General features: G+C 51.2%; 1 protein-coding gene across 6 annotated transcripts in view; it reads right to left on the bottom strand.

Annotated features, from left to right (window-relative positions):
- Nucleotides 1–14,358, bottom strand: part of RGS3 (regulator of G protein signaling 3) — a 242,348-nt gene that overhangs the window by 151,722 nt on the left and 76,268 nt on the right. For 5 of the 6 annotated variants that reach the window (XR_012642096.1, XM_074973668.1, XM_074973669.1 and 2 more), the window contains 2 exons: nucleotides 12,259–12,349; nucleotides 8,133–8,200 (listed from right to left, as the gene is read on the bottom strand). Coding sequence is in view for 5 of the 6 variants with exons in the window: in XM_074973668.1 (XP_074829769.1) it covers nucleotides 8,133–8,200; nucleotides 12,259–12,349 (159 nt within the window). In the remaining variant the exon portion in view is untranslated. Of the gene's footprint in view, nucleotides 1–4,690; nucleotides 4,833–8,132; nucleotides 8,201–12,258; nucleotides 12,350–14,358 lie in introns of those variants that run through there. The other variant, XM_074973672.1, reaches the window with a different exon arrangement.

Here is a 14,358-nt window from a genome sequence, read left to right as displayed (position 1 = left end):
GCCTGATGCATGCCAAGACCCCATTAGCTTTTTTCATGGCCATATCACATTGGCGGCTCGTAGTCATCCTGTGGTCAACCAATACTCCGAGGTCCTTCTCCTCCGTTACTTCTAATTGATGCGTCCCCAGCTTATAACTAAAATTCTTGTTATTAATCCCGAAATGCATGACCTTACACTTCTCACTATTAAATTTCATCCTATTACTATTACTCCAGTTTACAAGGTCATCCAGATCCTCCTGTATGATATCCCGGTCCTTCTCTGTATTGGCAATACTTCCCAGCTTTGTGTCATCTGTAAACTTTATTAGCACACTCCCACTTTTTGTGCCGAGGTCAGTAATAAAAAGATTAAATAAGATTGGTCCCAAAACCGACCCCTGAGGAACTTCACTGGTGACCTCCCTCCAGCCTGACAGTTCACCTTTCAGTATGACCCACTGTAGTCTCCCTTTTAACCAATTCCTTATCCACCTTTCAATTTTCATATTGATCCCCATCTTTTCCAATTTAACTAATAATTCCCCATGTGGCACGGTATCAAACACCTTACTGAAATCTAGGTAAATTAGATCCACTGCGTTTCCTTTGTCTAAAAAATCTGTTACTTTCTCAAAAAAGGAGATCAGGCTGGTTTGGCACGATCTACCTTTTGTAAAACCATGTTGTATTTTCTCCCATTTTCCATTGACCTCAATGTCCTTAACTACTTTCTCCTTCAAAATTTTTTCCAAGACCTTGCATACTACAGATGTCCAACTAACAGGCCTGCTGTTACCCGGATCACTTTTTTTTCCTTTCTTAAAAATAGGAACTATGTTAGCAATTCTCCAGTCATATGGTACAACCCCTGAGTTTACAGATTCATTAAAAATTCTTGCTAATGGGCTTGCAATTTCAGGTGCCAATTCCTTTAATATTCTTCGATGAAGATTATCTGGGCCCCCCCGATTTAGTCCCATTAAGCTGTTTGAGGTTCGCTCAGATATGGTAATATCTACCTCCATATCCTCATTCCCATTTGTCATGCTACCATTATCCCTAAGATCCTCATTAAAGACTGAGGCAAAGTATTTCTTTAGATATTGGGCCAAGCCTAGATTATCCTTAACCTCCACTCCATCCTCAGTATTTAGCTGTCCCACTTCTTTCTTTATTTTCTTCTTATTTATATGGCTATAGAACCTTTTACTATTGGTTTTAATTCCCTTTGCAAGGTCCAACTCTACTTGACTTTTAGCCTGTCTCACTTTATCCCTTCATGTTCTGGCCTCAATAAGATAGCCTACAGGGAGTGGAAGATGGGAGGGATCAGCAAGAAAAGCTTTCTGTTTTTTCTTAATCACTTCTCTCAGATGCTTGCTCATCCAGCTTGGTCTGCAACTCCTGCCTATGAATTTTTTCCCCTTTTTTGGGATGCAGGCTTCCGATAGCTTCTGCAGCTTTGACTTGAAGTAATCCCAGGCCTCCTCTGCCTTTAGATCCACAAGTTCTTCAGTCCAATCCACTTCCCTAACTAATTTCCTTAATTTTTGAAAGTCAGCCCTTTTGAAATCAAAAACCCCAGTTGCAGATTTATTTTTGTTTATCCTTCCGTTCAGTTTGAACTGAGTTAGCTCATGATCACTTGAACCAAGGCTGTCCCCTACAACCATTTCTTCTACGAGGTCCTCACTACTCACCAAAACCAAATCTAAAATGGCATCCCCTCTAGTCGGTTCAGCAACTACTTGATGAAGGAATCCATCAGCTATCGCATCTAGGAAAATCTGAGCCCTATTATTATTACTAGCACTCGTCCTCCAGTCTATATCTGGGAAGTTAAAGTCTCCCGTGATCACGCAGTTCCCATTAGTATTTACTTCATTAAAAACATTAAAGAGGGCTCTGTCCATATCCAGATTAGATCCTGGCGGTCTACAGCACACCCCAAGCACTATCTCAGGGGAGGCTCTAATAGTTTTCTTCCCCAATGTAATTTTTGCCCAGACGGACTCTGTCTTATCCATTCCATCGCTCCTTATTTCTTTACATTCTACCTCATCATTGATCTACAATGCTACTCCAGATCCTGGCTGAGGAGAATTTAATCCAAGCCTCTTCATATCTTTTGCTCTAATAAAGTGAAGATGAAATCACAATAGTATCTGGTTGCTGGAGCTACACGCCCTGTCTCCCAGCATTTCCCTAGCATGACAGTGGGCTTCCAAAGCCAAACTCCCTTCCACTAGCATCATCAAGAACAGGCCCAGGCCCACTGCCTTGGGTAGCTTTGGGGGTTTGGTGGGTCACAAACAGGCCAAAATGCTGGTGGTGGCTCTTCAGCTTTGACTCTTCTCTACACTTAGATTGAACACAGGGCCAGAGGATCAGGGCGTTTCTAGGCCTGGGAGTCATAGAATTATAGAATCATAGAATAACAGAGCTGGAAGGGACCTCTGGAGGCCATCTAGTCCAACCCCCTGCCCAGAGTAGGACCAATCCCAACTAAATCATCCCAGTCAGGGCTTTGTCAAGCCTGACCTTAAAAACTTCTAAGGAAGGAGATTCCACCACCTCCCTAGGTAACGCATTCCAGTGTTTCACCACCCTCCTAGTGAAAAAGTTTTTCCTAATATCCAACCTAAACCTCCCCCACTGCAACTTGAGACCATTACTCCTTGTCCTGTCATCTGCTATCACTGAGAATAGTCTAGATCCATCCTCTTTGGATCTATCTTTCAGGTAGTTAAAAGCAGCTATCAAATCCCCCCTCATTCTTCTCTTCCGCACACTAAACAATCCCAGTTCCCTCAGCCTCTCCTCAGAAGTCATGTGTTCCAGTCCCCTAATCATTTTTGTTGCCCTTCGCTGGACTCTCTCCAATTTCTCCACATCCTTCTTGTAGTGTGGGGCCCAAAACTGGACACAGTACTCCAGATGAGGCCTCACCAATGTCGAATAGAGGGGAATGATCATGTCCCTCAATCTTGCTGGCAATGCCCCTACTTATACAGCCCAAAATGCCATTGGCCTTCTTGGCAACAAGGGCACACTGTTGACTCCTAAAAAGAGCTCAGCAAGCAGCTCTTTGGGACAGCCCCACAGCCCGTGGCAGTGCTCAGCCCCATGCCACGGAACCCCAACACTAACTTCCCATCCCCACCTCTGCCCCTTGACCACTGTCAGAGATGCTCTTAGCCCTGAAGGGAGTTTTATGTCACTAAGCAGCGACCCCTCTAGCCCGTTCAAACGTGGGGATGGTTACACAAGGGACAGGGTGAAAACAGCACCATCTTACTCTGTCTCGTGGGTCTGCATGTCAGATCTGCAGGTTTCCCTGGCAGAGACACGTTATTTTTCCTGATGGCCCCAAAGAGCCAGCCCAGCTACAGGAGAGTGAGCTGGACTCAATGCTGATCATGTAGCATCAAGAGAACCAACAGCTGAGTATAGATCTTCATTACTGAAAAAGAAACCCAGCTGTGTTCTTCATGACAGAGTGGTCAAAACACTTGCGCTCGGGGTCTGGGCTACAGCTCCCAGCTGGCACCAGTGCTGAATAAGAAGCACTGTTTCTGCCCCTGCAGACAAGGGCTGGGAAGTGTGAACCCAGACAGGGAAGGTGGGTGCAGAGATGGCATGTGACGTCAGTACCCTAGAGGGCACCGAGTTATCAGAACTCTACACCCATGGTGTCGGGGAAGGAGCCAGGGGAGATTTCACTGGTTCTGGGAGACCAAGAATTAACATGGCCCAAGCCATGAGTCATAGTAAACCATCGCCACATGCAGAGCGGAGTGGAGTTGCCGTGTGACACCCTTTATCCAGCCCAGAGACTGGATGGGGCATGTTTAACCAAGGAGACTCCTTCTGCTCTGTCTTCTTCCCATCTAGATTGTGAAACTAATTCATTGCACTGAACAGAGTGCAGTGCCACATATACACGATCCCGCAATTCCAGCCCTAGCCTCAGAACTAGGGTAAACAGGAGAACTCAACAAAGGGGTTGTGACCCCTCAGTCTGCCTGGGAGTGAGCCATGACCCCACTGCAGAGCAATGGGGAGCTGGTGTCAGAAATGCCAAGGCAGCTTCATCTACACAGCCACATTTACACCTATAAAAATAGCCCGTGACAGACAAAGCCACGGACAAACCCGGTCAGACAGAACTTGGAACTTTCCTTTATAACGCTCAGCAAGACTCTTTCCTAGCAGCCATCAATGTCAAATGTAACTAGCTTGTCTCCCTAATGCATTCCTGATAAACACAAGGAAGGATCTGCTTAACAGTCTGCAGTGCCCTCCTTTCCACTAATGAATGGTAAATTGGACACTGCTGCTCAGCTTAGCACTTCCCCAGGACACACCAACTTGTTACAGCACTAACACTCCAGCCATTAGCGCAAGCTGAATGCTCGCTCCCACCATGGGGCCATCCACAGTTGTGCGGATCTGCCCATACGCAGACAGAGATCATTTATACACAGATGCCGACTTGTCGAGCATTTCCACGATCTCTGCTAAAATGGCATTTGCAAAACAATCCTGACAAACCAACACACAGGAAATAACCTGACACGCACAGCCAGAGCAGCAGGCTCTGGGAGAACACAGTCAGCACATATGCCTAACTCAGACTCTGCAATAGACATGCACTCCCCAGATGGATTCACTTTGCATTCGGATTAGGGTTAGGTTCCACAGACCTGTCTGTATCTCCGCTCCGAGCACACCTTGCAGAGTCCATTGAAGCGATTCATGATTGCAGGCTCTAAACTCGCCACTAGCCCATGGAAGTTAAATCCCTCAAAGGAGCAGGAATCCTGGTCTCCTTGTATCACAACAGCATAGAACAAGCCACAGTGAAACTGGCATGACCGCCCATGGGAACCCAGCTCTAGAGAAGAATGGCAGGAAGCCACCTTTCACCTCCCAAGCCCCTGTCTGTGCTGTATGCCGCTTTACGATAAGACAGAGGGCTTCCTGAAAACTCCAAGTGACAAGGAAGAGAGAGAGTTTTATATTAAAATTCCTGTCAACTATTCAGTATTCCCTAGTCCCTTCTCTGTTGATGTGGCTTTTGTTCCTGCTGCATTCTTCAGTGGCACAGAGCACTTTGTTATTCCAAGGTTCTCACAAACACTTTGAGGATGTGTAAGCAGCGTTTCACAGGCCTCAGCTGCACAAGCTTTACTTCAGTAAAAAGACTTCTTACCCTAGTTTAAAGATATGAGAGGAAAAGTGATTCTGCTTTAGGAAACCAAGGAAGAATTTGTTTTCACAGAACAAACACGCACAATACTGCTTTGTGTTTACAGGGGGCGGGGGGGGGGGGGAAATATGACCCAAAGCTTGGAGGTCAGTGGCACCCATGGTTTAATTTCAGAATTAAAGGCACAGCACCACTCTGAATCAAGTCAGATGTACAGCACAAAGCTGCGTGACATGGCCTCTTTGCACACTGCAGCAGCAGCTCCCAGGAATGCCGAGTCACAGGGGAACCCCTGTAGAATGCAGCTAAACAAAGCAAGAAGAAAGCTCCTTTCAGCTTCCTCCACGGGGCAGAAATGAGGCAAGGCTTCAAACCCCAGCCAAACCGAGTCCCTGGAGTCCCTGTCACTGCAGCATGGTCTGGTGGCTGCCACAGAAATCCAAACACAAGTGGGTGAGGGGATTTTAACTAGCAGAGGACAACTCCGCACAAACACAAAGGGCTTGGTTTGAAGTCACTAACCAAACTGGCTCGGCAGTGTCTAGCCCTGCCAGGCTGGGGCTGCGCTGAGCAGACAGGCCAACACTCTGCCTCCCCCAGTTTGCCATCTTTCAGGCCAGTGGTGACTGTCACTGTGTTCATTCTTACAGGGCATTTCCCGAAGCCCCCCATCCCTCCACCAGGCTATAAATACTCCAGAGGGGTTGAAAATATTTACTGGCAGGAGCTCTGAATTTAAACCCTGCCTATGTGAGAGGAAGGGAGGGATAAGGGACGCTGGGTTAGTTTGTCTAGCTCAACCCTACAGTTTAAAACAAATAACTGAGAATGCAGCTGAGGGAAGCAGCGAGGCGGAATTTGGCACAGATCAATCACAGGGCCAGTTGGGCCCAGTTTCCGACGTGGGCCCTGTGTTTGTGTTGCTGTTTCCCATCCTTGCCTCTCCTATAAATCACAGCGGCCTCGGTCTCAAGCGCCCCATTCAGGTGACAAAGGATTTAACGTAACATCCACTGGAAAGACGTAGGGTGAAAAGGCAGCACATTCAGACAAATCAGCAGGTGTCCGCAGGAAGGGCCTCTCAGTGCAGCGTAGCACAGTCTAGTCCAGGGGTGGGCAAACTACAGCCCGGGGGCCACATCCGGCCCTTCAGACATTTTAATCTGGCCCTTGAGCTTCCGCCAGGGAGTAGGGTCAGGGACTTGCTCCACGCGGCTCCCGGAGGAAGCGGCACGTCCCCGCTCCGGCTCCTACATATAGGGGCAGCCAAGGGGCTCCGCATGCTGCCCCTGTCCCAAGTGTCATCCCCACAGCTCCCATTGGCTGGGAATCGCAGTGTGCAGAACTGCCTGGCCGTGCCTCCACGTAGGAGCCGGAGAAGGGACGTGCTGCTGCTTCTGGGAGCTGCTTGAGGAAATCACCCCTTCATCCCCTCCCATGCCCCAACCCCCTACCCCAGCCCTGATCCCCCTCCTGCCCCTTGGTCCCAGCCCGGCGCACCCTCCTGCAGCCCAAACCCTCATCCCCAGCCCCACCCCAGAGTCCACACCCCCAGCTGGAGTCCCTCTCTCCCCCGCACCCCAACTCCCTGCCCCAGCCCAGAGCCACACACTGAACTCCTAATTTCTGGACCCACCACAGAGCCCACACCTCTAGCCAGAGCCCTCATCCCCTCCCACACCCCAACCCCGAATTTCATGAGCATTCATGGCCCGCCGTACAATTTCCATATCCAATGTGGCCCTCAGGCCAAAAAGTTTGCCCACCCCTGGCCTAGTCACACAGCTCTGGCTCCTTTGAAAGTCTTTGGAATGAATCACTCCTCTCCCTGAGCTAGAGCAAAGCCTCTCCATGGCCTCCGGGCTCTCCAGCACCACCCCACAGTACATGTGCAGGGAAGCACAGGCACATCCCCACATTGTCAGGTAGTTTCCCCATGGGGTGTACGTCGCTCTTGACTTGTTTCCCACAGATCTCACCTGCATGGCCCAATCCACACTGCAGCTCCAGCCACTCCACAGTTTTCTAACCAGCCTGCAACTCTCTCATCTGCCCTGGTCACAAGGGGTGCGGTGCTGAGTCCACGCTGGAATCTTTGTGCCTCGTACCTACACAGGCCACGCCACCCAGCTAGGTACATACCAGTGCATTCTGGGAAATTTGGGCACCTATCCCATAAGAAGCCAGCAGGGGACAGAGTGCCCAGGAGACGCACATACCACAGCAGTAACAGTGCATGCTGAGACATCCTACTACACAGAGAATGGAGGGCGGAGGTCCAACCAGCCTGGTTACATGGTCAGGGGTCCAGTTCACACAGCAACAAAACAGAGTGCTGACCCAGGTGCCAGAAGAGAGCCATGGGGCAGCCTAGGCCTGCAGCTGCCATGGGTCCTGGCTACTGACCATGCTGCATGAAGACACCGATTGCATTTAGAGTCACTAACTGGTTACAAAATCAGCCTATATGCTGGAGTGTGGACAGGGCCTAAATGGAGAGGAGGGCTGCAAAGGAAGCCACCATGCTGTGTTCGGACACAGCCTGCCACAGAGGAGACACAGAGGAGACACACACACTGCGCTCTCTCTCATGAAGACTTGCCCATTGTGCTTTGTTGTATAAAGCAAATGTAATTCTGGCTTGTTCTGCGTGTGAGAAACCATCACAGGCCCACTCATTTCATGGTCCCATTCTGACTCCCCTGCTCAGCAACCCCCCAGACTTTCCTCTCCTCCCTGCTGGTCTAGCACTAGCCCTCTCTGCCCTTTCACTGAGTCCTACTACTGTGCAGATGAGCGACCTCCTGCACAGCTCCTGCCCTGGGATCAGCCTCCCTCTGGCCCTTCTCTCCCTCTCCTGCCCCTGCTCCCTGGGTCATTAGTGCTGTGCTGCACCCACTGGGCGCAGCTGGCCCCGGCACACCTGTCACACTTACCTTGAGCTGCTCCATGTTCTCAGCCTCCTGGTTTCCCAGTGCAGCCCCCTGGCTCGCCAGCAGTGGCTCTAGAAGGCAACAGAAAGAGCATGTCACATAGGCTGCTCTCAGGCACTACGCAGACGCTTCTGCCTTTAACATGGTGGCATTTCCTGTGGGTGTTTGAAGACCCGGAAATTCCCTGTTAATCCACTGAGGGTGGCATGATGGGCAGCTGCCACGTGCCCTTCACACACATTGCCCTGCGACTGTGTCCCAGCCCAGACCGCACTCTGTGCAGACCACCCCCGCAGCACATCTCCTGTCCCAGGCCTGCTCCACTCCTGCAGACACTGGGCAGCCCCACAGGTTAGAGCCAGGCAGGATGGAGAACTCAGCAAGGGCCTGATCCAAAGCTCACTGGAGGCAACAGGAGGGAATCCATTGATTTCAATGGTCCCAAGGCTGGCGGATGCTGGCCCAAAGCTGGAGAGCATGTGAGATGCAGCAGCAGCAGCATGTGGTGATAGGCACAGCGAGTGGGAGAGACAGGGAGAAAAGAAGGGCTTGTGTCCCCAAGGAGGGGGAGGATGTCCCTTCTCTCTGGGTCACCCCATTTAGACCTGGCCAGGATCTCTCCTGTGTAAGTGCTAACATGGCCCCATTACCACAATGTCTGAGCGTCGCTGAGTTGGGAAATCCAGGTTGTGTAAAGACAATATGGCAGCCAGGCTGAGCCCCTCCTCCTCCCCTAAAGTGGCCCTGGGCTGGAGGGCTGGACTTTCCACAGGAAAGCTGGGGAGCAATTGAGGTGTGATGGGTTCCTCTGCCTTCCCCCCAGTAGGGGAGGAGGAGCTGGCAGGGGTGGGGTTGTCCTAGATGGAAAGGAGGAGAAGGAGCTGTATTCTCTCCTTGCTTAGCCCCTGGGAAGTGTGCAGGAGAGGAACTCCCCTCCTGCATGCTCCCTGGGCCCAGCTGAGGAGAGATGGTGTTCCCCAGTACCCACTGAACCACTCCAGCACCTAGTGACATGCATTGTGCACCGGCCGCCCTTGGTAGAAAGGGAAGCAGCTAGGAGGAGCCATGCCAAACAGCCTGGTTATCTGTAAATGAACCCCCTGCACACCCCCAGCCTACTCCTCAGATGTCTCAGAGCTCCTGCAGGCTTGCTGGCTCACTGAACCAGGCCATCCGTGTCTCCAGGGCTCCTCAGGGGACAGCACAAGGGAGGGCATCTCCCTCTCCTAAACAGATTTGCCTGGGACTTTCCAGAATATCCCAATCTGCCCCTCAGAGCAAGTGCAGAGAGATGCTGCCCGTCACACCTCCCTATGGATGTAGTCCCTGCTGTGACTGCAAACCATAGCACTGTCCTTAGCTACAGCAAGCCGGGCGCTGCCTCTCTCGTCCCTAGGTCATTCTCCTGCCTCCACAACAACCCAGCATTGCTGCGGGAGCCAGGCGGCCGGGAGAACATTAGTGATGGGTCAGGTGTGTGATGCTGGCAGACCAGGTGCCAGCTCATGCCATTGTCCCCATGCCTCAACCAAACGCTGACAAACACCTAGCTGGAATCAGTGTTAGGATTGTTAAAACTGGTATTAGGATTATATGAATGTGCTTAGTCTTTAGACTTTACCGAACGCTTGTGAGTTGCTGCCGGCATTCATCTCATCTACAGCGTCTGTATTTCCCAGTGTAAGGTAATATGTGAGCATTTGTATTGTGAGCCTGTGACTGTGTAAATCAGGGGACAGGGAGAGACATTAACTAGTGTGAAGGGCCGAGCTCCAGCAGAAGGACTTATGTCCTGCCCAATGGGCAAGGTCCATTAACCCCAGACAGACTATTGCAGGGATATTAAAGAGGACAAAAGACTCTTTAGTTGTCCTGCTCTGCCCCCTCTCCCCAAAGATGAGTCATGCAAGTGAGTTCCTCCCATCAGCTGTGTCTGCAGCTCAGAGCACATGGGAGGAGGGGGATAAACAGAAGGAACCGATTATCTCTATGCTGCTTGGACTCTGCTTAGCCTGGGCTAGCCCTAAAGGTCATCTAGAGCTTGTTCATTACAGAAATTTCTATTACCTCTTGAAACTGAAGATTGTAATTCACTTGTACATGTACATTTATCTGTTTTAACCTCATAAATAGCTCTCTTCTTTCCTTTTCCTATTCATAAATCTGTATGTAGTTTATTACAGGATTGGCTACAAGCCTTGTCTTTGGTGTGAGATCTAAGGTGCAACTTACCTGGGTAAGTGACTGGACCTTTGGGACTCGGAGTAACCTGAATATTGCTCTGATTGGTGGTGTAAGGGACCATCCATCACAAAGGCAGGCTCCCCTGGGTGGTGCGACAGGTCAGACTACCCAAGGGGACTGTGACCCTACATTTAGGCTGGGGAGTTTACACATGATAATTGGTTGGAACTCACAGCCGGGGGGGTTCGTGGCCTGGTTCCTGCCAGTCTGCTCTGAGGTTGGTGCTCACACACTTGAGTCACTGCAGGCAGCCTAGCAGGGTGGTTCAGGAGGAGCTGGGCTCAGAGCCAGGGCTGGCACCCTAGGGCAGTACTGGGGCTGTGAGGTTACTGTGCAGTGCAGGGAGCCTGGGCTGTCCCAGTCGCCCCATTAAGCACACACTCAGGGCAGCTAGCCCGTCCCACTTCTCACACGCTAGCTCGGTGAGAGATAACGTGTGTGTCTCCTCCAGCTGGACATCGCATCCCCGACTCACAGTGTAGCTGCACCCTGGGTGGCCTTCGGAGGGGCAGAAGTTTCCCTTTTACCCTTTCCTGGAGAAGGCCAATGCTGGATTTTGGCCCAGCAATGCTCACACACTGAGCTGGCTCAAAGGCAGTTTAGGGTCCGAGTCTCCAACATCCTGTGATAAATCATCTATTGGGGAGCAGGAAAACCATCCCGGCAGTGACCTGGCAGCACTGCTGGGAGAGCAGCACAGGGAGGCTGCCAGCCAGGCCCAGCTCCACGCAGCACAGGCAGAGACGCTCTGTGGGGCCACCAGGCCACAGGCTCCTACTTGAGTCTCCCCGGGGGCCCGCAGAGGATACCTGGAGGCCAGCTATAGGATGGACAATGGATCTTGAAAGGCTTCAATCCACATAAGAAGTCTACATGAGGACTTTCAAGGTAGCATGTGAACAATGGCTGCTGCCTGTAAAAACTGAGTCATGCACGGACATGTGACTTGCCCAGGTGACTCCAGAATTCCATCTTGGACATGGACTTTGCACAGGAGAGAGGAGGGGGTATCCACACACAAGAGAAAGTCTATTTAAACCCCTGGGAGACCCCTCCATTTGGTCTTCAGCTGGCTCAAGAGATAGCCTCTCCACCCCCAAGGATACCTGAAAAAAACTGGAACAAAGGACAGTAACTACAGGGGGTGTGAGTGATTGTTGGACCCAGACTAGAAGGAGACTAGTCTGTAAAATGAAGCTTACTGGAATTCCTCTGAAGGTTCCTCTGAAGGTGAGGTTTTTATCTGTATTCAGTTTTCTTACTGTATTAGACATAGACTTGCGTTTTCTATTTTATTTTGCTTGGTAATTCACTTTGTTCTGTCTGCTATTACTTGGAACCACTTAAATCCTACTTTCTGTATTTAAAAAAATCACTTTTTACTTATTAATTAACCCAGAATATGTATTAATACCTGGAGGGCAAACAGCTCTGCATATCTCTCTGTCAGTGTTATAGAGGGCGAACAATTCATAAGCTTTATACAGGGTAAAACGGATTTATTTGGGGTTTTGACTCCATTGGGAGTTGAGTATCTGAACGTTAAAGACAGGAACACTTCTTAAGCTGCTTTCAGTTGAAGCCTACAGCTGTTAGGGGACATGGTTCAGACCTGGGTCTTGGTTTGCAGCAGGCTAGTGGGATGGGCTCAAACCAGGCAGGGCAATGAAGTCCCAAGCTGGGAGGGCAGGGAAAGCAGGGGCAGAAGTAGTCTTGGCACATCAGCTGGCAGCCCCAAGGGGGTTTCTGTGATCGAACCCATCTCACCTGGCTCCACACAGTGCCAGTGGGGAGGAGGCAGGGCATGAGAACCCATGCCCCTCCCACGCTCTGCTAGCTCTTGGGACGTACCACTCCCCAGAGCATGCTGCCAAGGGGGACCCACCTCTGCTCTGCTTCAGATGCCGCGTGGCCACCTTCAGGTGCTTGGTCCTGCCCAGGTCCTCACCAAGAAGATAGTACCAGCCGCTGACCTCCTACGGGCAGAGAGAGGGGGTGAGAGCCGTGGAGCTCAGGCTCAGCAGGGCAGCTGCACTCCAGCCCCACAGGAAAGCGTGTCTGTGCAAAGGCTGTGAGTGCAGGGTGCTGGCTGAGCAGTGCCTGCCTGGCTGGGGAGAACACAGAGCAGGCAGGAAAGGCACCATCTACACCCAGCACACCCCAGCCCAGTGTCAGCAAAGTTGGTGGCCATGGGGCCCTGCAGGAGAGTCCACAGTGCAGCCAGAGGTGCCAGCACCATTGATTCCCGAGGCTGAGCCAGCACGAGCACAGGGGCGTGTCCTAGAGCAGACTGGGCCCAAGCGCCCTGTGTCTGAGCTGGCTGAGCTCAGGGGGTGATGGGAGCCGGGCACTGCAGCAGAAGGGAGGGCGCCTGCCTGGCTCACTGGCGCAGGGAGTCCCAGGCAGAGGGAGCACCGTGGAAGGAGAACATGTGAGACGGGAGAAGGGATTCCTTAGAATGAAGGAGGAGCAGGATCCAGGCTGATGCAGGGCAGGACAGGACAGAACACGAGATTGGGAACTGAGGGCACAGGGGGCAGCTGTGGTGGGGATGACAGGGCCCCACATCCCTTGGTCAGACCTCCTCTCCTCACTGGGGGATATTTCCCCACTCTGTTCCTCCCCGGCCTGCTGGTTGCTGGGTCCAGGTGCAGTTTGGTGACAGGATGAGCAGATTTTCCACGTGCTCTGACTCAGGAACAGATGCAATGCTTGTGCTCAGCCATTCATGGGGCTCAAGCCATTAGCATGGAAAGGCCTCAGCTCCAGAGCACACTAGCAGTATCACAGCAAGCCCGAGATAGGGACTCACTTGCTGTAATTCAGACAAGGCTTCCCCACTGCCCATAGCCCCAAAGGGCCATTCCAGCAGCTGGAAATAGCTGGAGCACAGAGGCTGTCTGGCCACACACCCCTGTCCTCTAGCCATGCTGCTAGCAACAGGGGCTGGTATGGGGGTAGGGCCTGGAGCCACTGTATTTTGCCACTTCACTGTCATCCAGGGAATCTGGTAGCAAAGTGGTATTCCCAGGTGGTTTCCAGCCTCGTTATGCAAAAGGACCATATCAGAATGAGGAGCAGGCCTAGGTCACTGCTACAACTCTGTCACCAGGAAGTGCTGACCAAACGTGCTGCGGCATGGCCTACGTGAAATTAACCAGTTGTTCCAGCCCAGTCCTTCGCTGAAATGTGTCTACATTGGATGTGCCCCATGCTGGCAGTCTCAGCAAATGGCCAGTATTCTAGCCCTACCACCAGAGGGGTCATCTGCAATCCACACTGAGCACCTTCAGCAGTGCAGGGGGGGCGATGTCAGGGCTCTTTCAACACCTCCCATGCATGCTGCAGGCCAGGCCATTCCGTACACAATGGACAAAGCGTTTGGTTAAAGAAGAGTCTCAAATCAGTGGGCAGGAAACTATCACTGAGAGTTTCCTGAATTACCATGTAGAACGCTGAAGACAGCTCGTGCCAGCCACACGAGGGACAGCTGTGTGTTCACAGCATCAGCCTCCAGATGTGACTCTGTGACTCCAGAATGTGTGTGCGTGCACATGTGCGTTTGTGTGTGCGTACCTGCCTCCTGCCTCTACCCATACAGTTTGCAAGTCACAATTAGCCTGTGGAACTCATTGCCACAGCCTAGCAAGATTCAAAAAAAGATTGGACATTGATATGGATCAAAGAACCAGAGTCACAATAGTAACTATTAAAAACTAAAACATGAGTTTTAGAGGGGACATGAGCAAGCATATTTCAAGGCATGAGCAAGCAGATTAATAGATTCACAGATGTTAAGACCAGACATGATCATCCAGTCTGATCTCTTGAGTAGCACAGGCCAGAGAATCTCGCCCAGGAATTCCTGCATCAAACTCATCCCTTCCAGTGGAGCTAGAGCACAAAGACATATCCAGTCTTAGTTTAAAGATGTCAAGAGATGCACAATCCATCACATCCCTTGGCAAGGTTTTTCCAGTGATGA

This window comes from Natator depressus, chromosome 16, assembly GCF_965152275.1.
Source record: "Natator depressus isolate rNatDep1 chromosome 16, rNatDep2.hap1, whole genome shotgun sequence".
NCBI classification, from domain to species: domain Eukaryota; kingdom Metazoa; phylum Chordata; order Testudines; family Cheloniidae; genus Natator; species Natator depressus.
The sequence above is the reverse complement of the archived record's forward strand: the minus strand, read 5'-3'. Positions and strand labels throughout refer to the sequence as shown.